This window comes from Electrona antarctica, assembly GCF_951216825.1.
Source record: "Electrona antarctica genome assembly, chromosome: 11".
Taxonomy (NCBI): domain Eukaryota; kingdom Metazoa; phylum Chordata; class Actinopteri; order Myctophiformes; family Myctophidae; genus Electrona; species Electrona antarctica.
Window position 1 is genome coordinate 30,706,076 of NC_136792.1, and position 23,897 is coordinate 30,729,972.

A 23,897-nucleotide genomic window follows, 5' to 3' on the forward strand; every position below is an offset into this window, starting at 1 on the left:
TGTAAAAAGAATCTGCAAGATCCCGGTCAATTTAGAAAGTACAATGACAAATCTGTGAAAATCTTGGACAGCACCGGTTGCTGCAGCCCAGTGTGGAATGAATGACACACGGACAAACCAAAACATATGATAACTGATATATGCCTAAGAATTACCGGTCAGGTCACATGCCAACCTGGTCATATGGTGTTCATTACGTGACACAAAATTCAGGTTACCATGAAACAATAGGTTGCTAAAATGTAAAAAGCAGGATGATGGTTAACGTAAGTCGTAAGGGTATGGAAGGTACACAGACACAGTAGAATCCAGTGTTCATTCATTCAGTCTTATCAGACTGAAGCTTCAGTCTGTAAACATGTTTACATTATTGAAATATGACGCATATTGCAATAATGTAAACATGTTTACATTATTGAAATATATTTTGAGCGTGTGCCAAATGTTTAGATCCTATAGCCTGAGGGCCTGAGGGGATGTTCAGAAAAAACTAAAAATGTTAGTCAACTACCTTTTTTCACTGACGAAAACTAAATAAAAACTAAATGAAAAATAAGCTATTTGACAATTTCATCAACAAATAGACTAAAATGTTACGGAAGAGACTGGGTTTCAGTCCAGTGAGTGACGACGCAGCGCAGGCAGAGCTCCAACCAAGTACTGAACCAACTGCTGGACCAACCATTTGAATGAAACTTGTTTTAGTGAACTGTGCCGAATGATTCTGTACTGAAAAGAACGATAATTCCCACAACAACTACGTTAATATTATTCCTCGTCAGCACAATTGCCTGCAGAGCAGAGAACCAGTCTACTCATGCAGTGGAGTGGTGTGTACCCGGGCAAGACTATTTGTTTGAGAATTTTCAATAGCTAGGTCAATGTGGTTAACCCATTTAGGACAGGAACCCATTTTGGGGTTTTAACCTTTCAAGACGGGAACCCCTATTGGGGTAGTTCTTTTCTTTTTTCTTTTCAGGATCTAGAAGTCATTTTTAGAATCGCCTCAGGTCTAAATGGTTTTGAACATCCAGATTTTACTGTGTGTACATAACCTGAAATCTAGCATTAATAATGGGGAGGATATATCCCTCATCTAGATCATGGAAGTGGTTGCACATGGACTCACAGAACCTACCTGAGGATGGAAGAGAAAGCCTGGAGCTGGTCGCATGTATTTGTCTTTCAGCGCCTCGAACGGATCATTCATCTTCCTCTTCTCAACCCTGCTAATATTAGAATTGTATCAGCTTTAAACATGCAACACCAAATGTGACTTTACCAGTGTCAGTGTGTCATTTTGTGATTATGGGATTGGACACTAATATATTCTACTACATTAATCATTACTGCTTCGGGTGGGGGAAGAAAAACACATTTTATTTGATCGTTTTCCAGTATTTACTATTTACAATCAAACTACGTTTCAAATACTTCCAGTACAACTCTGCTGTTGCTATTAAAGGGGAATACCACTCATTTTCAACATTGAACTATGCCATTAATATACCTTAGAGTTGTGTAGAAATAATAAAAGGTCCCCCTCCCTTCAGTTTAGCCTAGAACCGGAGGTCTAGAACTTGGGGTCATGTGATCAGTGACATCACGTCGGTGTACTCTGCAGGCCAAAGAGTACACCGACGTGATGTCACTATTTAAATGATGTTCAGTTGAATGCAACCACCCTATTTTATACTTAAAAGAATATCAGATCTACGAGCTCACAACGCGTTGCTTACGCCACACTGTGAAACATGAACATAAGTAATGGAGGGCACAGTACCTGTAGATGGGGTCCATGAAGAAAGGTGTTGGCCTGGCGTGCTGTAGAGAGGCGTCGGCTTTGGGGACGTCCGCCAGTGCCTTCTCCTCCCTGTTCTTTGTCTCGTCCCCTCTCGTGGCACGGCCACGCCCCCTGGCGCCCATGCTCAGGTCTAGTGGCTGGTCCTGATTGGTGGAATGGGAGGAGGGCTCCGGCTTTACGGGGGCGGCGAGGGGGACGGGCTTCTCCTCCTTGCGCTTGGTCGTGAGGTCGAAGGGGGACTCGGACGACGTTCGGGCCTGGGTCTTCTTGGTGTTGTGCGGCGGTGACTGTGCCTCCGCCTTCAGGGCTGGATGTCTGAGGTCCCTGTCTGGGAAAGGATAGACAGGAGGGGAGAAGGCTGGGAAGAAAGGCAGCGGAAACATGGAAGGGTACGGCAAAGGCGTGACCTTCTTGTCCTGCAGGCCGGCCAGCCCAGTGGAGCCAAAGTACTTCTCAGCAATGGAGGCGATGGCCTTGATAGAGTCATTGACAGCCCCTGACACGGCTGTGTGCTCGTCCAGTAAGGGTGGGAAGAGGGTGGGTCTGGGGAAGTCCTTCGGAGTGCTACTGTCGGTGAGGTTTGGGCTCTGGGAGCCTCCTTCTGTGGTCTTCCTCTTGGGGCCTTTGCCATTTTCCCTGGCGGCCCCTCGCTCTCGCTCACTGTCCATGTCGCTCTCCAACTCGGAGCCTGACGTGCTCTCCAGGTCACTGCCACTGGGCGTGCTGACGTCGTCTAGGTCACTGCTCTCTGACTGGTCACTCAGCTTGTTCTGCTGCTTTGTGGCAGATGAGGAGCCCTGGTTCAAAAGCTCTGCCCCCAGCAGCTGGCTTCCGGGTGAACCGTTCTCCTTGCGAAGCGACTTGAGGAGTTCCCGGGCCTCCAGGGCCCCGGGGCTGGGAGGGAGCAGGGGACTCTTGCTCAGCTCGGTGCCGGGCATGCCGATCAAGCCGGGTCCCGGCCGCCGGATTGGGGAGGCCGGGATGAGGGGCGGCCGGTGGTACATTCCCGAGGGGAACAGGCCGGGGAAGCTGAAGGGAAATGCCGGGGCTGCGGGGAAGGTCAGCCCGGGATGATGGCGGTTGGCCCCAAAGTAGTCGGCTAGGCCGATGCTGCTGTGGCCCATGGCCCCCAGAGCTGCTTTGTCCATGCCCGGGACCCCAGGCAGAGGCATGCCGTGGGCAAACAGCCCCCCGGCCGTGAAATGGTTCTTCCCTTCACAAAAGCGCCGATGCTTGTTCAGGGAGGAGGTGGTGCTGAACATCTGCCCACAGTCCTTGCACTTGATCTGCGTGCGGCAGTCCGCGTGCATACGCTTATGACGGCACAAGTTGGAGAACTGGGTGTAGGACTTGTGGCATACCTCGCCTGCAGGGAGACAGGAAGACAGACACGCAACGCATCAGTGCACAACTCAGCACACACACACACACACACACACACACACACGCACAGTCGCACACACACACACACACACACACACACACACACATGCGCACACACACACACACACACGCACACAAGCAGGCACAAGCAGGCACGCATGCACACGCACGCACGCACGCACGTACACAAACACACACACACACACACACACACACACACACACACTCCATCACATTCCATTAATCATATTCACAAGTCAGGGAATTTACCATAACGTCTCAAATATACAGTAAAATCCTCAGTGTTGATTTATTTATTTGTTTGAACACTATCGTGAAAAACACGTTTGAAGTGGCCTTGCATGATAACATTACAGTATGCACATTGTTAAACACATAATAGGTCTCCAGCCTTGTTGGTGCCTGAACAGACCGGAGGATTGACCAGCTAAGCACAATGGATGGTTACAGTAACTACTGTCTATTCTTTCCTTATATACAACAAGATGTAAGCAGCAGACTACAGACAGGGAGACATACTGCAGCAGTGACAGAGTGACTGCTATACAGATCCATAATAAATGGCTGTGAACATATACACAGTCTTGCAGGCCGGATTGGACCCAGCCGGCATTTTGACTCACACAAGAGCATGATGGTGTGAACATGTTCCAATGGTAGATCAATCTAAGCATTGTGCTTTAAGACAGAAATACAAAATGCATGATGTACGCTACGCTTGTATAGTTGTGTTCTTCCCATCAATGCTCTGACAATAGTTTTCCTATGAAGTAAGTGGGAGATGAGTCTCCAGATCCTGGGATTGTCGAGGGGGGGTGGGGGGAGGGCGGGTTGTTTGTCTCATAGCGTGAGTCAGTCCCTGCCACCCATCACCTGCACATCAAACTACCTAGCCTAGGCATCTCAGCTCCATTGTCCTCCCAGGGCCAGTCCCATGGAATCCATAAACAATCACACAGACACCCAAACACACACACACACACGCACACGTACACGGTATACACACACACGCATGCACGCACACATGTACACGTTGCAGACACATTCACAGAGCATTCACATAATACACAGAGACACAGATACACATACACAAATACACAAACAGAAGCACATTCATAGCTTTCACAGAGAGATGGTTGTATGTGCACATATGCACATTCACGCACGCAGTGCCACGCACGCACACACACACACACACACACACACACACACACACACACACACACACACACACACACACACACACACACACACACACACACACACACACACACACACACACACACACACACACACACACACACACACTGCACAATGGCTCTATTTTAAGCTTGTGAAGGAAGTGGACATGAATGAATCCTATCCTGCAGGTCCGGTTCCCAGGGACAGGTCTCACGTCCTCACTGATCGCCCCCCACCCCCCGCCCCCCTCCACCCCCCACAGGCCCTCGTGACCTCTACTGTCCCCCTTCACCTTGTCCGCAGAGCTGTGTCCCTGTCGCCTTGCTACAAGCCATCTTCCCACAGTCCAGTCCCTTTGTGTGTGTAAATGAGTTATCTGTCTGTTCCTAGGGAATAAAACTAGATTGTCTGGCATTATGACCATTAATAGACTGTAAATATGATCTCCCATCATGGGTGCGCCAATGGGTTTGGTTCTATAGCAGTTCTTTGTGATCTTTTACATCTGGCGCCACTGTTTATGCATTTGTATGTGTTCCTTCCTCTCTAATCTTCCCTATTTTCCCACGTTTACCTAGTGTGTACATACATACATACATACATACATACATACATACATACATACATACATACATACATACATACATACATACATACATACATACATACATACATACAGTGTGTGTGTGTGGGGGGGGGGGGGGGGCACATGTGTGCACACATGTTGCAATCTTTCTTTTTCTCTCACTCGTGTGTACAGGAATGTGTTTTTCTGTTTAATGGTGTGTGTGTGTGTGTGTGTGTGTGTGTGTGTGTGTGTGTGTGTGTGTGTGTGTGTGTGTGTGTGTGTGTGTGTGTGTGTGTGTGTGTGTGTGTGTGTGCGCGTGTGTGCGCGTGTGTGCGCGCGCGTGTGTGTGTGTGTGTGTGTGTGTGTGTGTCCTTTCCCGTGCATGTTGTTACGAGGTATATCATCTCTGTCTCAGTGAGCTAATAGGGAGAAGGAACCCACTATAGTGTAAATCACAAACTCATGACGTTTACACACTAACAACACACACACACACACACACAGGACACACGGGGTGTGAGGGAACTGATCCACTACACACGTGTGTTTTGTCAGCTCTCCATAAACTGAAACTAAATATTATAAACACATTCTTGAGAGGAGAGCAGCGGGCCAGCCCCGAGACGAGTGTCTGAATTAATGACCCAGCAGGCCTGAGTGCCTCACATTTACAACCACGAGAAGCTCTATAACTCTGAGGAAAACACACACTCGCACGCACGTGCACGCCCGCACACACACACACACACACACGCACGCACGCACGCACGCACGCACGCACGCACGCACGCACGCACGCACACATGCATGCACGAACGCAGACAGATGGATGCACACACACCTGCGTTCATGCGAACACACAGACAAGCAGTCAACGCACACGTACCCACAAACACGCAAACTGGCACCCAAACATCCTCATACACACACAGCCTTACGATACAGAGCTCACAAACACACACACGCACGCACACAAACACACACACACACACGCACGCACACAAACACACACACGTACGCACACAAACACACACACACACACAAACATGTCGGACACACACATGCTCTGCAGGCAGCTGTCAGGTCTGAGGCTGTCTTTTTTACACGGCCATTAGTTGTTTTTTAACCTGCATATTTTCTGCTGATTACAGCAAATGGACTTCAATTCAGAGGGAGCATGGTGGAGAGAGAGGGCTGTACATGTGGTTGCTATTTGTCTGGAATGGTGCACGAGGAGGAGGGGGAGAGAGAGGGGTGGAAGAGGGAGAGAGAGAGGGATAGGGAGAGAGAGAGAGAGAGACATAGGGAGAGAAAGAGGGGAGGAAGAAGGAGAGAGAGAGAGGGGAGGGAGAGAGAGAGAGAGAGTGATAATGAGAGTGAGAGAGAGAGAGGGATAGTCAGAGGGCATACATAATGTGTGTATGTGTGCGTGCGTGCGTGCGTGCGTGCGTGCGTGCGTGCGTGCGTGCGTGCGTGCGTGCGTGCGTGCGTGCGTGCGTGCGTGCGAGCGAGCGAGCGTGCGTGCGTGCGTGCGTGCGTGTGAAAGAAAGAGAGAGAGAGCAATAGATACAGAGTTTGGTGAGTGCCAGAGAGAGAGAGAGAGAGAGGGAGAGGTCAAAGGGTGAAGGTCAGGAGGCTTTAGTTTAGGGGATATGAGCTGCAGTGTGAGGGTGGTGAGAGTGTGAAAGGTCAGAAGGAGATGGTTGTGTCTGCAGAGGACAGAGTTGTATTATGTCCCTATAGCTGCAACCACTTGAAACTACTAAACCCTCTATTCTTAATGACCTGAGTTGCTCTGCTCTTGTTTCCTTATACACCAAATGTCTTCACCAGAATTAGCAGATCTACAAGCTCAAGATCATGTATTTCTGGTGACCACCCCCGGCCGTTAAATGCTACTCATCACAACATCAGCATTGTGTCAAAGTGTTGCTGCTGAGGGCCATTCCGCCGCTCAATGCTAACCCTGTCCCTAACCCTACAACCCTAAACCTAAGCTCACGTGGAAGCCACGTAGAATGGCGGTGCGTCGGAATGCCACTCTGTTCCCGCTGCTGAGTAGCGGGCATTTGATGCTCAGCTTTCAACAGAGAAACAGAGACATTCTAAACAGATCTATAATAATAATAATAATAATAATAATAATAATAATAATAATAATAATAATAATAATAATAATAATAAATAAAAATCACGTGTCCTCATCAAACACTGGAGGCTTTTTTTCCTTGCAAGAATTCTACCAGTAAATATATCTTTTCCAAACTGTGCTGTTTGTGTCATTGTGTCACTGTTTGTGAATTTTCCACTGCAATAAAGCGATGCAGCTTTTTAATCAGAACGAGGTTGATGAATAAAAGCATCAACTACATAATGTTGATGCAAAATACTGCATGGCCAGTGATTTCCATATTGTTTATTAGTCACAGCCTCGGTGACACATGACATAAATACCTTTACTCTGACAGAGTACACTTGTAACCAAATGTACCCGTAAATGTACACTGTACACACTACAAATGGATAAATGAACACTGAGGATTTTATTGTGTACCTCTGTAACTCCTGTGAAACAAATCAATTGTTAAATGACTTATATAAGCATGCTGTGGAATGAACTGTGAATTATTAGGTTTTTTTTCTTCACATAATGAACATGGCATTTTACTCCATCAATAGCAATCCACAAGTGCATTCATTACAAGTGGGGAAATCTGATAAATGTGTAAAACAATATAGTTAGTATTAATGATAATTACACAGTTGTAAAAATGACAAAATGTCAAATGCACAAATCTAAAATGATCAATACAACTGTTCAATCGGTTGAAGACATTGAGAAGATCTGAAGGAAACATGTCACAATGACAAATGACAAATAAAATGTGAGATATCTTCTAATAGCCTATAAGAACCTAGAGTTCTTCTGTTATGGGTCCAGACCCAAAATGGGTCCATGATGTGTCCCTTTAAGGACAGTAGCACCCATACAAAGGCTACATTTTAAACGGCCTGGGTTCCTGTTGACACTACTGTACACAGTAAAATCCTCAGTGTGCATTTAAAGGTGGCGTAAGTGATATATATTTTTTTTGTCTATGTAAGTGTTTAATAGCTCTATATTACATTATCAAACATTGTAACAGACTGTTTGTTCAGTAAAAATGGTCTACTGGTCTCTTCAGCTCTTTAATAAACACATTTTCGTTGTTGGGGATACCAATTTTATCAATTCAGGAGAAGAGAGCACTCCTACAGGATATACAGGGTTAAACTAAATGCAATGAATGAAGGGATTCAACAAATCAAGAATCTCTGTGGAGTCTTTCTGAACAAACACTCTAGCAGTGCAATAATAATAGATTTTTCACAAAAATAAAATAAAATAAAGAATATCAGTTACACTCCTTTAACTCTGAGGATTCCACTGTGTCTTAAAGGTCCCAGGCCTGATATAGCATAATATCCCCTGGTCTACAAGAAGATGTGGAGGAAGCGTGCAGACTTACATAGGTAGGGTCTGAGAGACTTACATATGAAGGGCTTGACACTGCTGTGGATGTGCTTGTGCTGCTTGAGGCCCGAAGACGTGGCGAACGTCTTGCCGCAGTCGGGACAGGCGTGGGCCCGCGCCCCGACGTGCTGCGAGCGGATGTGCCTCTGTAGGTTACTGGGGTCTGTGAACACCTGCTGGGAGAGGGAACCACACCCAATCACACAGAGTTACTATCCGCACACTATAGACTGCCATGGATGGAATAACAATAATAATAATAATATGCATATTGCACGCACGCACGCACACATGCACACACACACGCGCGCACGCACACGCACACACACAGACACACACACACACACACACACACACACACACACACACACACACACACACACACACACACACACACACACACACACACACACACACACACACACACACACACACACACACACACACTACCAATAGTCATCACTGTACCTTTGAGCAGTTTTCACATTCGTAGTGCTTGCCGCTGTCATGGGACATCTGATGTCTGATCAGGTTGGACTTCCAGTTGAAAGCCTTGGGACACTGGTCACACTTATACTCCCTCTCCTCAGAGTGGGTCAGAGCATGGGCCTCCAGGCTGCCACACACACACACACACACACACACACACACACACACACACACACACACACACACACACACACACACACACACACACACACACACACACACACACACACACACTGTGGTTAAGAGAGAATCGTCACTAGAATCATCACTGACTGCATCACAGCAGTTTCATGTGATGGAAACATGATGGCCGGCTACACTGGAAAAATAAATAAAGATAATAACTGAAATAACTGAAAGAAAAGTGGAAAAGGAAGAGCTGGTACCAGACGCGAGTAGAGTCAAGTTAAACTGGTACCATGCGGTGGAAATGCAACATAATACACTGTGATCTCACACCCATTAGTGAACATGTAGTGGTACAGTAAGACAAAGTAACGACTTCACCGGACACACATTTAGAGTAAACTTGAGTTATTTCTGTAATCACACAAATGCTATTCATGCTTCAGTGGAATTATATAACCTGATTACTAGCAGGAATCTGGGTTGCAGTGTGCATGTAAACACAGGCAGTGTCTTCTTACCTCTGGATATCAGGGAAGACCTGGTCACACTCCTTACACTCCTGGGGACCTTCATGGGACAAGTGGAGGTCCTGTGGTTCCTGAGCCTCCTGAGCCTCCAGGTCCAAGTCACTGTCCCCTTCTGGGTGGACAAGACAAGACAAGACAAGACTCTCATTCACATTGCTCACATTTCTAATAAACCAGAACAGGGGTCTTCAACGTTTTTCAGGCCAAACGGAGACAGAGATGAAGCAGGGACCCCGCACATAGACTTCATAGACTTCTTTGACACACACACATGATATTTTCTATTCATATGTTAGCTTCATTTTAATGTGTATTTTCATTTAGTCAACTTGACTGTTGGCTCCGTACTTGGTATGTTCTTTTCCCCCTCTAACTCTCTAAACAGCTGATCTACATTTTGTAGATATGCTATTTTCGGCGCATGTTCCCCATCAGACAATGATTCAGCAGACCCCCTGTAGTTACTCTGAGGACCCCATAGTGGTCCTGGACCCCCTATTGAAGGGGTGCATGTGTTTGGTCTGATGTACTAACAGACATTAGTCCGACACCACTACCCTAAATGTAACCTCACGAGCGACAGTGCTGTCGGACTAATGTCGGACTGTTGGTATGTCTAACCAACGTATGCACCCCCTATTGAAGACCCCTGAATGAGAATAGCATTTTAATATGGCTAAGGTTAATGTCATACTGTGTAACATTCATTTAGTCCTTACACACAAATAAAACATTTGGCCAAAGTTTGGAGCTAGCGGAAAGTCCATGAAGTCACCAAATATACCTGTATTGAGGAAGGAGGAGGGCATCCCACATGGCTGCTTCTGGTGGTCCAACAGCTGTGTGTGAGACTCAAAGTTCTCGTCACAGTCCTCACAATGGTACTGTCTCTCCTCTGCATGGGGATGACAAACGCAATGTTAACATGGAACAAGGTGGGTGAGTGAGTGAGTGAGTGAGTGAGTGAGTGAGTGAGTGAGTGAGTGAGTGAGTGAGTGAGTGAGTGAGTGAGTGAGTGAGTGAGTGAGTGAGTGAGTGAGTGAGTGAGTGAGTGAGTGAGTGAGTGAGTGAGTTCAATAGTTACAGGTCAATTGTTACATTTATAAATTTAACACTCAAAGTGAGTGTGAGGTGCAGACCGTGGATATCGGGGGCCATGTTGTCACATGAATACTCCTCAGCCTTCATGAACAGCAGCAGCTCCTCGCCGGGACAAATCTCTCTGGTGACTCTGTAGAAGATCTGAAAAACATCAATGCAAACACACGCACACATTAATGTACTGTATAGGCTACTGTATGTCTGGACACTGAGTACAAAATATATCACAGCATGGACATACTGGACTTTACAGCTTACACATTGTTGTACGACGAATAGTGGAAATAGACGATCTACAAGCTCATACAAGGTCGTTCTCTTTGAACCTGAATGGTTCAGTAAACAAACTCTGCCTTAACAACACGCACGCACGCACGCACGCACGCACGCACGCACGCAGGCACGCACGCACGCACGCACGCACGCACGCACGCACGCACGCACGCACGCACGCACGCACACACAGGATGTTCTATGCAGGAGGAAGGAAGAGGCTGCCACTGTAATATGTGCAGATTGTTGTCTAACATGGTGACATACTGGGTAAATAGACTGGTAGACTGGGTTTGTGTTACTACCAGTGACATGGTGACATGCTGGGTAAATAGACTGGTGGACTGGGTTTGTGTTACTACCAGTGACATGGTGACATGCTGTGTTACAGTAATAGCACTGGTGGAACTGCTTTCATGTTATACCATGCAGCACCGATATGACCCAATGTGGAGTCAATAAACCCACTGTCACTACGATACTTTTTGGTAATAATAAGGCCCTAAAGCAGGGTTTTTTCTAATGTTTTTTCAGGCTAATGTTTCCCCGAGAATAGAGATGCTAGGGTTGAAATGGTTAATGTAAAATAATAATAATAATAATAATAATAATAAAAAAGGATTTAGCAGCCCCCCTGTAGTAACTCTGAGGACCCCCTTGGGGTTCCGGATCCCCTGTTGAAGACCCATGCTCTAAAGTCTAAAGCACAACTCCACATGACCCCAGCATTCCTATGGCCATGATATGGTACACAGTCAAATCTGTAGTGTTAATCATCTGACCCTGGATCCTTACAGGTCAAATGTTACACTCATTAACCACTCAAGTAGTCAAACTAGTGTGTGCAAAAAACTAAAAGAGGGAAAAAGTGCGTGCGTGCGTGCGTGCGTGCGTGCGTGCGTGCGTGCGTGCGTGCGTGCGTGCGTGCGTGTGAATGTACATGTGAATGTGCGTGTGAATGTGAATGTGCATGTGCATGTTTGTGTGTACATTATGAGCATGGGGGACCTGACATGGTGGGATTTTTGTGAATCAGTGGAGACCCTGAGAATGTATCTCTCTTCCCATGCGCAGGACAATGGTCTTTCTCTGAGACAATCACACAGGAGATTACGTTATTTTTGGCACGCCTCGGAGATTTAACAAATTAGCTTCCGCTGTCGCGCCACTCTGACAGTAATGATGCGGGAGTTTATTAGAAATATATTAGGGAGGGGAAGAGGCACTTCTGGGAAGCGACAGGTCATATGGAACAGCGCTCCAGGAGGCAGCCATTGGCTTGTTGCATCATCCCTCCCCGGAGACGCCCATGATTAATATCATATTCATAATAAAGATCACAGCGTCTGATCACAGTAGCCATTCTTCTATTATTCTATCACCAGTGTCCATATCGTTGTTTTTACAAATAACATAATACAGACTAATACAGAGACAGTCTATTCTCCATTATGTTTGTGGCCCTTCTGACCCACCCAAGTGTCCCTTGGGGAGGGGGACAAATTCAGACAAATTCTTATTTGCTCAGTCATTGCCAAAAAAAGGATGATTTATGGTCTGGTCTATAACTTCTATAAAAAACAATAGTGCTTTGAGCGTGGAGTTGCTCCAACCTGGCCCGCTAGTGGAGCGGTGGCTGATGGAATCTCTGGTCAGAAACAGCACTGCTATGCTTCCATTGTTCCAACACAGAATGTGAGGAACTGAAAGTCCCTGAGAAGTGAGAACACAGTCCCCCTAGGTACCAAGTACCAACTTTATACTCGATCTTACACACCACACCATCTTACACAATACACACCACACATACACACTTACGCACGCACTTACGCACGCACGCACTTACGCACGCACGCACGCACGCACGCACGCACGCACGCACGCACGTATGCACGCACGCACGCACACACGCACGTACGTACACACACGCATGTTGGTATTATACTTGTGAGGACATCAGCATTTTAGGACGGAGATTACATAAATGCCATTTTAACCATTTTTGTGTGTGCATTTTTAACCCTAAGCCTAAAGCCGGACTTATACTTAGTTACACGCTTGGGTCATGCACTTTCTCAAATTCTACAATACTTGGAGAAATTTGGCACTTACACGTATACCAGACAGTAGTCCAGTACACACATATACACTCACTCACGCGCGCTTGCAAACACACACGCACGCACAAAATACAAAAACACGTTCTGCCAATAACTGCAGCGGTTAGCCTTAGCAAGGCCACAATAATATTGTGAGTTTGACATAATCAAAGTCCGTTCAAACAGATATGTAGGTCGGCCGGGAGGGAGTCAGCCATGAGGGAATCATCCAGGCTTTGAGGAGGGGAGCTCACTGGAAAGCTACCAGGCCACGGCCGGTGAGCAGTGGACTGCATGCGGCCACGGGTCGTAAAGAATTATGTACACTCTACAGCCCTTCGTTTAGAAATACGAGAGCGCTAGTTCATGAGAAGATATGTGCAACTTAGAATGTCACAAATGTTTCACTTTAGCAGTGCATTAAGTGCATTGAAAATGTCTTCTGTGATTCCACTTTTACAAATCTGCACTCCCCCAAATGTGAGCAATGTGGGATATGAATATGGAAGTGGTCTCAAGAGTCATCTTGAATGGCTCGATATGTTTGTACGTTTACTCATGTCAAATGTAAGCCTTATTATGTAGTATTTCTACATTGTGGTATTGCTACTCTTACTTATAAGTAAAGAAAATCTGCACTTCTTCCACCACTGCTGAAATGTGGCCGGTGCAGGAGCTGAATGTGGCAGTGGTCTCAAGAGTCATCTTGAATGACTCTCACTGCTCTCATTGAAACCAAGCAGAATCTGGCAGGCAGGCGGGCAGGCAGGCACAGAGGCACAAGTGCAATGGAGGGGATTTCCCAACAGTACCACCCCTTCCCTGCGGGCCACCGCAGATAAACAGCGAAAACACACACAAACAAACAGACTGCAACACACCCCTGAACACAGGACACACTGTTTGCTTTAACCAAGGTGTGTTCTGTTCAGTCTGTCTGAACCTTGGGTATGCACATGCACACACCCACTCCATGCACGACGCATGACGCACGCATGCGCTCCATGCACGCATGCACGCGCACGCATGCACGCACATGCACGCACGCACGCACGCACGCACGCAGGCCCGCACGCACGCACGCACGCACGCACGCACGCACGCACGCACGCACGCACGCACGCACGCACATGCACTCATGAACACAGTGGCTAGAAATAATGGTGAGATAAGATAATGTTAATCTTTTAGTTCACACTAGTGTGCGCCAACCACACCTTGAAGGCCATTCATTATATGCAGATAATTCTCATTACACATCTAGGCACATAGAAAGTGTCAAATTCAATGATAATGTCAGATGTCAGTTCAAGCTGTCCAGCATTTTTTCCCACCCAAAACTATGCTCAAATTCAAAATATACTTTTTTCATTGTGGATCTGAATGCTCACATTAATGTGCTGTTTACTCAAGCAGTGTTTGTGAAATGGCCAAAGCCTTGACCCTTATTGGCAGTCAGGACACACACACTCGCCTCTCTTTATGACCAGGGGTTATATTGTATACAACGTACATACATACAGAGCAGACATGGTTGAAATCATCCTCCATAGTGCATACAATACTTTTACATTCTCAGTTGTCTTTGAGGCAGTATGTGGAAATATCCATACTGGCTGCATTGAATGGTCTTGATAAGAACATGCTGGTGATTATAGGTTGATAACATTCTAAGTGGGTGTTTTTTTCTTTTTACATGTGCTGTAGTATATTCATCAATGTAGCTATAACCAATCTATACTTTTTTGTATGATGGTGTTGATGGACAATTTACAAGCTCACAACACACGTTGTGAGCTTGTAGACTGGCTATTCTAGCTATTTTGGAAAATTTGGGGAAAGTTCACTTTCTCCTTCCCTCATTTGTGTCCTTTCTCTTTTTCTGACTCTGCCAGCCCCGTCCCCCTGTCAGAGGTCATGATGACCACCAGACGACCGGAGGCTATGATCTGTACTTGGTTTCCTTGACACCATTAGTCATTAGCAGAGCAAACACACAGTCACCTTTTCCCAGGACCCACCCAGTTGGACAAGAGCGCTCAGTTCACACCTATGTCACTGCTGCCGCTACACTGCTCAAATCCTGCACTCACTCACCAAATAGGACAAACGTACGTGCACGCGCGTGCCGCACACATGCCCGCACGCACACACACAATGCTGTAGCAATGCCTCCCCGTGTGAACCTTTATCTTTCAGTAGAACCACAGCGGATCTTGACATTGCTTTGGTTATACTACTTTACTTGACCAAAGTAGTAACAGTACAGCAGCATGACGAACAATGCGCACAGGCAACATTCTTTAACTATAATTTATAGTTTAATGATATGAGCTGGGCGTACCTACTGCTACTGTACCCAGCAGGTTCAATCTCCATACAGTATACGTGTTTGGCAGTCAACATCAGTTGGCTTGTATGCAAAAACATTTAGCGGCAGCATTTGTAGTAGCTGTTCCACTTATGTCTTTATACTGCTGTTGCCCAGGTCACAGCTGACTCCAGTGCATTTAATTGAATGGGTAAACAGAGCAGCAAAGTTCAATTCAGTTCAGTTTAGTAGTTAAAGCTCAAGGAAATGCAGTCCCTATAGTTTCAAATATTAGAATCTTGTTTAGGTGATGCTCTGAAGCAAACAAACCACATGTGATCATGTGTGTGCAGTTCGATATATCAGTGACTGGAACAGAGTAGTGGTTTCCTGTGTGGACCAGGGAGCTTAACGTACTGTCAACTCGTGGCTAATATTCCTCACAGTCACTTCATCCCACTCAATACTGAGTGAGAATCAATAGCCTTAATGAGATTAGCACTCATATCCCTTTGCACTGTCTTATGAAAGAGTCTTTAGGGCCTCGTTGGCTGATATTAATTAGACTTCTAATCCATTCTCCCTTTAAATGATTCAGTAGGGTGAGGAACGCGACACAGGCATTTCACTACTAATTGCCCTAATTATCCTAACGACAAAGCATGCTGATCATGGGAGGATCTATTGGGGGTAAATAATGCTCAGACTGGGGTTGCTCAGTGCCTCAGCAGGCAAACGAGTATACCAGGGATGCCTGGAGCGGCCAAATGCTACAGTGCCAACTGAAAATGGGCAGCGGGCAGTGAGTGAAAAATTATATTGTGTGACACTCAGTAATACCAGAAATGTAAGAAGCAAAAGAAAAAAAAGAAAATAAATGTTAGTGTGTATATACATAAGCACGATGATTAAGAAGACTTAGAATGAGATATTTCTTCTCGGAATAACTTCTTAGATGTTTCAACACTGGATCAAAATCAGTCAAATAAAGAATATTTTATGTATTTTGGACCACAGAGCAACATTTTACATTTTATTACGTTTTTGTGGAGGGACAAACTTGGCCTCAATTTTGCACAGACATGGACAACACCAAGTACTTGTTATACAGTGGAATATAATCACATGTCTTCTGTCCCAATCCATCTTTCCCGTTACATTTCATTATGCCCCATAAACCAGTGGTTTACCAAACGGACGGACCCAAACGGACCCTAACAGGTCCATTTGGTTCCATTTGTACACTAGACTCTCAGAGTTAAATTAACATTGATTTCACAATATAAATTTGGGGTCCCAGATATAGAAATGCCATTAAATGGGGGTCTGTAGACTAATGCGTGTCAAATTGGGGTCCTTGAAATCAAACGGCTTGAGAATCACTGCTAAAGCTGTGAAAAAACCCTTCTCTTATGGGGGTCCCTGCATATGTTTTCAAATGGGGGTCCGCAGGCTAATTAGTGTCAATTTAGGGGTCCTTGACATGAAAAGGTTTGGGAACCACTGCCATAATCTATCAAATCTCCCTAAAGCAATAGAGAAAAGGATTAAAAAAATAAAAAAATAAAACATAGTTGGCATATCCCTATATCATATGTCCAACTACATCTTGACGTATAGAGGAACTGTATACCTTGGAATTAAATCAGTAATTGTGCTATGTTTGAAAGCTTAATTGAGTTTCATAGCGTTTTAATATTGTCTTTACTCTTTTGTGAATGGTATCATTAACAGACAAAAGAAATCCATCCATAACCAGGAACCCACAATGATCCTTAACCGAGATCCCGTAAATTTAAGTCAAACCCACAACTTGGACATTACGACAGAACAGTGTAAGTCACTCATCTGTCGTAAACTTCAGACTCAGAGAGAGAGAGAGAGAGAGAGAGAGAGAGAGTTGGACTCCAAAAAGGTTCCTGCAGGCGAGGTAAAGCTACAGTCTTTCTCTCTCTCTCTCTCTCCCTCTCTCTCTCTCTCTCTCTGTCTCTCTCTCTCTCTCTCCATAGTCCATCTCTCTCTCCTCCCTTCGCTCTCTAGAGATTCATCATAAAGTTTTATGATAAACAGAACTGGGTCAGGAATAAGAGGATGGAGGCCAGGTTATTCCACAATGTGGGATTGAGTCGCCCCTTTCAACAGCGGGACCACACTGCAACAATAAGATCCCAAGTGTTCATTTCATTTAGCATTATTTATTTTTTTAATTAACACTCTGGGGTTTTGCAGCGCAATCTGTGGCCAAAGCACCAAGACAGTAAAAGTCCTCTGTGGTAATTTATAACATCTGTACATTCTGATAGTGTAACAAAAATGGAACCAAATGGAAGCATTTTGTTACACTATCAGAGCTAAATTAGGCCTACTGTAACGCTCCAGGATTTTGCAGAGTGTACACTGCAGCCTGAAATCACTATTCCGTTGGCCACATAGCCGTAACTCAGATGACAAATCATCATCTCTGCTGAGCGTGTGATGCAAAAAAGAATCACGTCGCAAATGTGTTCTTTCTTTTATATGGGGGCAGGGGGTGGGGGCAGAGGGGGGGGGGTGCGTGGGGGCTAGTAAGTACTATGTAAGATACGTCTCTGGTGGCGCCCGGGCAGTGCTGTGGAAACGCGGGTGATTGTGTGCGTTGGTTGTGTGTATAATGTGGCTTGTGCGTAATATGTGGTTTCAGGCTGGGCTCCGACTCAGCACTTCTCTGCGGCAGTAAAGAGAGAGAGAAAAGAGAAAAGAAAAAAACCTGTTGGAATCAGGTAGTGGTATTTTATTTTATTCTTTTATCCTCCCCCCCCCCCCTGTATATTTCCAGCTCAGAGTGAGGAGCATGAACCGCACTGAACAATTCACACAGCACTGCAGAGGACATGCATGCTGTAGGAGTAGTACATTTACTCAAGTACTGTACTTTTTGCTTCACTTGAGTATTTCCACGACATCTGAGAATCAAATGTACTTTTTACTCCACTAAGTTCATTTGATATAGCTTTAGTTGCTAATTAATTTGCAGATTTCGACTATTAATATTGTGCATATATACACACAAACATGCACAAACACAAATTTGAACCACAATGAAAAATGTGCACACAATTTTTACACGTACGCAGACTTTTATTATACGCGCACGCACGCACGCACGCACGCACGCACGCACGCACGCACGCACGCACGCACGCACGCACGCACGCACACAAATGATGCACGCACATACATTATTACACATGTTCTGAATCATAATGAAAAACGCACACAAACACACACAAACTACAATACAAAGAAACGCATGACGGACTTATACACACACACACACACACACACACACACACACACACACACACACACACACACACACACACACACACACACACACACACACACACACACACACACACACACACACACACACACACACACAGTACATGCATGTATGCACATATATTCACACAGGCTCACACAGCTCTGACAACAACTGACAGTGGCTTTGCAAGACCACCCTATTTAGGCCTTTGGGGCTGACGCGCATACAGACAGGCATTGTGAGGCGCTACAGTGTGCTTTTCAAAAACACACCGTAGTTGTCCGGAAGGCTTAAAGACGGCACATTGTGCTGTGTTGTGACAGAGTGTAATACTTAACAATCGCCTCATCAGAGCCATGTCTGTGACCTGCAGGAGCCTTACACAGCCACCCGAGCAGAACCACAGCGATGACAGCAAGTCACACCTCACAGAGAAACCTCTTCCCTCTCTCTCTCTGTGTGTGTGTGTGTGTGTGTGTGTGTGTGTGTGTGTGTGTGTGTGTGTGTGTGTGTGTGTGTGTGTGTGTGTGTGTGTGTGTGTGTGTGTGTGTGTGTGTGTGTGTGTGTGACGTGTGTGTGTGTGTGTGTGTGTGTGTGTGTGTGTGTGTGTGTGTGTGTGTGTGTGTGTGTGTGTGTGTGTGTGCGTGCGTGCGTGTGTAATGCGTAAGTACTATTTGAAAGCTCTCTCTCTTTAGCCTACCACTCACTACAGTATATAAAGACGGTGCAGACTTTGTGCACTCTTAACTGATTTATACTCCGTTGTACGATGCTGTCGCACAGCGAACATAGCCGATCTACAAGATCATACATAGCCGATCTACAAGATCATACATAGCCGATCTACAAGATCATAACGCATCACATTACACGTTGTGTGCTTATAGATTGTAATCACCTCCTAGAGGACAATATAGGGACACCAGGTTGAAAGTGGTTGAAAATGTCAAACCCTGACAATTTAAGACTACACTAAATACAAAAAATGATATAGGTCAAATGTGTAATATTAATAACACATACTCTTATGTACCTGTACACAACAGGCATAAGAATAACCTTAATGGTCACTACAATGCACTTGAGTGTCACTAGACATGTAAGGAGTTGAAAATAATAATAATAATAATAACAACAATTATTTTTCTATTATAATTTTGACTGGAATTACACAACGAAGAACACCAGACAGACACACCAGACCACCAGCAAGCACACTCTACAGTGTCAATTTAACTCTGAGAGTGTACAAATTGACCCGCAGAGGTCCATGATTATTTACACTCTGAGTTAAATCGACACTTAGGACGTACAGGTCCATAATTCCTCAGACTCCGAGTTAATTCAACACTTAGGATTTTACAGTGCAGCGATGACAAACACATGACCTGATTACCAATGTGCTCTGGGGTCTATACGATAATGGAATGCTCAACACATGTCAAATAAGGTTCTCCTCCCTCCCCTGCCTCTGCCCTATGCCCGCTGCGTGTTTCTGTGTGTAGTCTATTAAGCCCATGGAGGAGCATCTAACCACGCTATGACGGAGGTGAACGTGCCCCCATGTGCACGGCAACACATCTCTGCCTGTATCTCCAGGTGAGGAGAATGGGGACTGCAGCATTCCTGGCATATCTGGGAGTTTATAGCTTGGACGAGCAGTGGATGTGAAGAGGGCAGAACGATCAGGCCCGGCTTGGCGCGGTGCGGCCGCCTGTGATCCAGCACTGTGGTCCCACGACACGGCTGAAGCCAGCGCACAATTACAGAAACAAAACACGGCAGATAACGAGGAACCTTCTGTGTGTGTGTGTGTGTGTGTGTGTGTGTGTGTGTGTGTGTGTGTGTGTGTGTGTGTGTGTGCGTGTGCGTGTGCGTGTGCGTGTGCGTGTGTGTGTGTGTGTGTGTGTGAGTGAGTGAACCGGAGGCAGGGTGGGCCAGTTGCACAGGGGACTATCTGACTCTGGATCACAATAACATCTTTTAACACAACAGCACGCAGACAGACAGTCCATGTGATCAACAAGGGAGGCCTTCTGGTATAACAGACCTTATACACTGTCAAAATCCTGGGTTATAATGTAACTCTGAGAGTGGACAAATGGAACCAAGTGGACCTTTACATCACAGTTACGCATCCGCAAAGGTCCGCTTGGTCCCTTTTGTACAATCTCTGAGTTAAATGAAAACTCTGGATTTTACAGTGTATAGGCTGGAGGGGGAAAAAAGAAACAAAAACAATTTACATCTGCATACAGTTTCAGACATCTGAAGCACCTACAGGTGCGCTTCATTTATCTCGCCAGACACGCGAACAGCAAAGAAAGGTCCACCAGATCACCACTTACAAGATAACATCAAGCACGCCTCCAGGTGATTTTATTTAGTTTTTTTCAAAACTCTTCAAAACGTTGTTTGACTGACTACTGTTTCTGCTTTCTGCAGGCTAACCTGCCAGGCTCATTGCACGGGTCTCCTGCACCAGAGACACAGAGCTATTAATAATTATTAATAATAATAATTTGGTCCCCACTCCTTGAGGTGTTTTATTATTATTATTATTATTATTATTGCCACTGTAAATTTGCACAATATGTGAAATGTGTCTTCTCACCAGCCACTGGTGTAGTGCTCGGATTGTTAAAGTGCCTTGCTCAGGTACACTTCGACACATCGCTGAGGCCTTGAATCGAACCTGAGACCTTTGGCTTCCCAGGCGGGCCCTCTTATTACCATTCAGCTATGGCTGCACTCTCCCCCGCCCCCTCCCAACGTACCTGCTCATGGATCTGGCACGCCGTCAGGTTATGCTGCCTGGCGACAGGGGCAAACTGGATATGCTTTAGCCAGCTTCCGATATCTGGCTTGCTGGCATCCACGCAGAATTTTACATGGCCAGACCCATCCAAGATCTGCACCAGGGGGGGGGGGGGGGGGGGGGGGAGAGAGAGAGAGAGAGAGAGAGAGAGAGAGAGAGAGAGAGAGAGAGAGAGAGGGGGGGGGGACAGAAAGAAGTAAAAGGAAGAGAAAGAGAATCATACTTTGATCTGTATCAGACTTTCAGCACAGGTTGATGTGTCTACATACTGTAAACACTGACTGACCGCATTTATACCTCCCACAGAGAAATAATAACACTGCAATGCTAGGGTTCGTCTGGTGTGTGTGTGTGTGTGTGTGTGTGTGTGTGTGTGTGTGTGTGTGTGTGTGTGTGTGTGTGTGTGTGTGTGTGTGTGTGTGTGTGTGTGTGTGTGTGTGTGTGTGTGTGCGCTCGCGCGTGTGTATGTGCACGATGCACACAATTTAGATAACCATTCTTGTATTTTTTTCTTTTCAGCACAATATAAATTCACATTAAATTCAGATGAAACATGCTTACAGTTCGTGCAGATTTAAGTTTATCAGAAGCTTAACAATAAGATTGTGTCAAAATGCATGTGGTTGACAGATAACTCTCATCATATGCATACCTTAATTAACACAAAGACTTCCTAAAATGTTAATTGTTTGAAAAACAAATAGATCAAATTAAAACAGATTGAAATTTGTATCTGTTTCGTTTAAAACAGATAGAAGTGTTGATTATGTATACATGTATGTATTATAATAGTGGACAAATATGTTATAACAGCTTTATAATAGTATTGCAATAACACAAGGTTAAGATAAATATATTGGTCATCAATGAATGAATGTGCCCTGAGTGCAAGTATTCTATTAAATATATGTATGTAATGGTCCAAAATAAAACCTCTGTTTCCTGAATTAAAAACAAAACAATAAATAAAACAACAACAAAATTAATGGAATTCGTTGAGTTTCTGAAAATATTACCACATCATATAATTTAGAGAAAAAGAAAACAAAATGTTTTGATTTTCTAATTGCTTAATCTAAATAATTAGTCCAAATCTCAGTAGGCCTATTAAAAAATATACAAATGATATTATTGCATAGCAAATGTTGCATGACAATGTGCAAACGCCATGAATATCCAGCAAGAAGCCGAGTGAACACAGCAAAAAAAGTAGAAAGAACCAGCTCTAACAATATATACAAAGAAGTGAATTATTATGCAAATAATATGATATCCTATTCATTGACGGCGACTTCTATAGCATAAATAAAGCATTTCTCCCAACGAATTCTCCAAGGCTGACATTGTTTCTGATATTGATATTTATTATATAGCTATTGTAAACTTTCCTCGGAAATAAATCAATTGCAGGAAACAGTAAGCGATAAGGGTTATGAAGACACAGCAGCGTATATTGTTGGGATAGCCTACAAGACGCAATATCGCTGAAGGTCACAAATCTGTCTTTGTATAAGCTCCGACTGAATAAATATTTAGGTTGGATAAACCCCTTTGTCTTGCATAATACGAGATCTACCATTTAGCCTGCACAAAACCCTGTCTAATGCATGTTTACATCGGAACACATGACACACACTGGCGAGTGGCGACTTTACAAAACAGCGCACTTAATTTTGTTTTTAATATAAGACACGTCAATTCGATAAAACAAATAAAGACACACATTTAGAGTCTTTTTTTCATCTTACCGTGGGAACTCTTTATAGCACAAGAGTGCAACAACAAAACCTCGTGGTTTGCGTGCATTCGTTGTAGAACCAACGACAACAAAAAGTGGTGATCAAAAACTCCAGCCTTGTGTCGAAAGTTAAAATAACCACAAAGCAAACATATTTAAAAAAATGAATGGAAAATAATAAAATCACAGCGCGTCACCGGCGTTTTGCTCCAAACGCGTGATGATGTCCCGTATAGTTTTCCCCGTTAATAAAAACACCAAAAGGCTCTCCGCTCGTCTCCGGTGTGCATGTGTGGAGCCTCTAGCTGCCGGACGCTTCGCTCGCTCGTGTCTCGGGTCTGTCTGTCGGTAATTGTCATGAAGACACAGACACCGTCCGCTCCTCCGCTCAGTAGTAAATCCCTCGGTACATCAAGTCGCTCCAACTTGCAGCCGTGTGAGCGTCGCGGAGCTCGTCTCGTCCACTCTCCTCTCCTCTCTGTCTGTCTGTCTGTCTGTCTGTCTGTCACCCTCTCTCATGTTCCCAGGTGTCCGCTGGCGACCGTTCAACTTTTCATGTTCGTTCCTCCTCAGACAGACTCTGCTCGCCTTGATAGTGCAGATTTCGAGGATCGCCCACCTACTTTGCTGTCTCTG

General features: G+C 45.1%; 1 protein-coding gene across 2 annotated transcripts in view; it reads right to left on the minus strand.

Annotated features, from left to right (window-relative positions):
* The window catches only part of mecom (MDS1 and EVI1 complex locus), a 43,063-nt gene extending 19,652 nt beyond the window's left edge, over window positions 1-23,411 (minus strand). The window contains exons 1-9 of one of the 2 annotated variants that reach the window (XM_079514223.1): window positions 23,272-23,411; window positions 21,483-21,617; window positions 10,757-10,859; window positions 10,402-10,512; window positions 9,609-9,729; window positions 8,941-9,088; window positions 8,492-8,648; window positions 1,784-3,170; window positions 1,139-1,226 (exon numbers count right to left, since the gene is read on the minus strand). In XM_079514223.1, the coding sequence (XP_079370349.1) occupies window positions 1,139-1,226; window positions 1,784-3,170; window positions 8,492-8,648; window positions 8,941-9,088; window positions 9,609-9,729; window positions 10,402-10,512; window positions 10,757-10,805 (2,061 nt within the window). In that variant the 5' untranslated portion in view covers window positions 10,806-10,859; window positions 21,483-21,617; window positions 23,272-23,411. Of the gene's footprint in view, window positions 1-1,138; window positions 1,230-1,783; window positions 3,171-8,467; window positions 8,649-8,940; window positions 9,089-9,608; window positions 9,730-10,401; window positions 10,513-10,756; window positions 10,860-21,482; window positions 21,618-23,271 lie in introns of both variants that reach the window. The other variant, XM_079514222.1, reaches the window with a different exon arrangement.
* Between the last annotated feature and the right edge of the window lie 486 nt (window positions 23,412-23,897).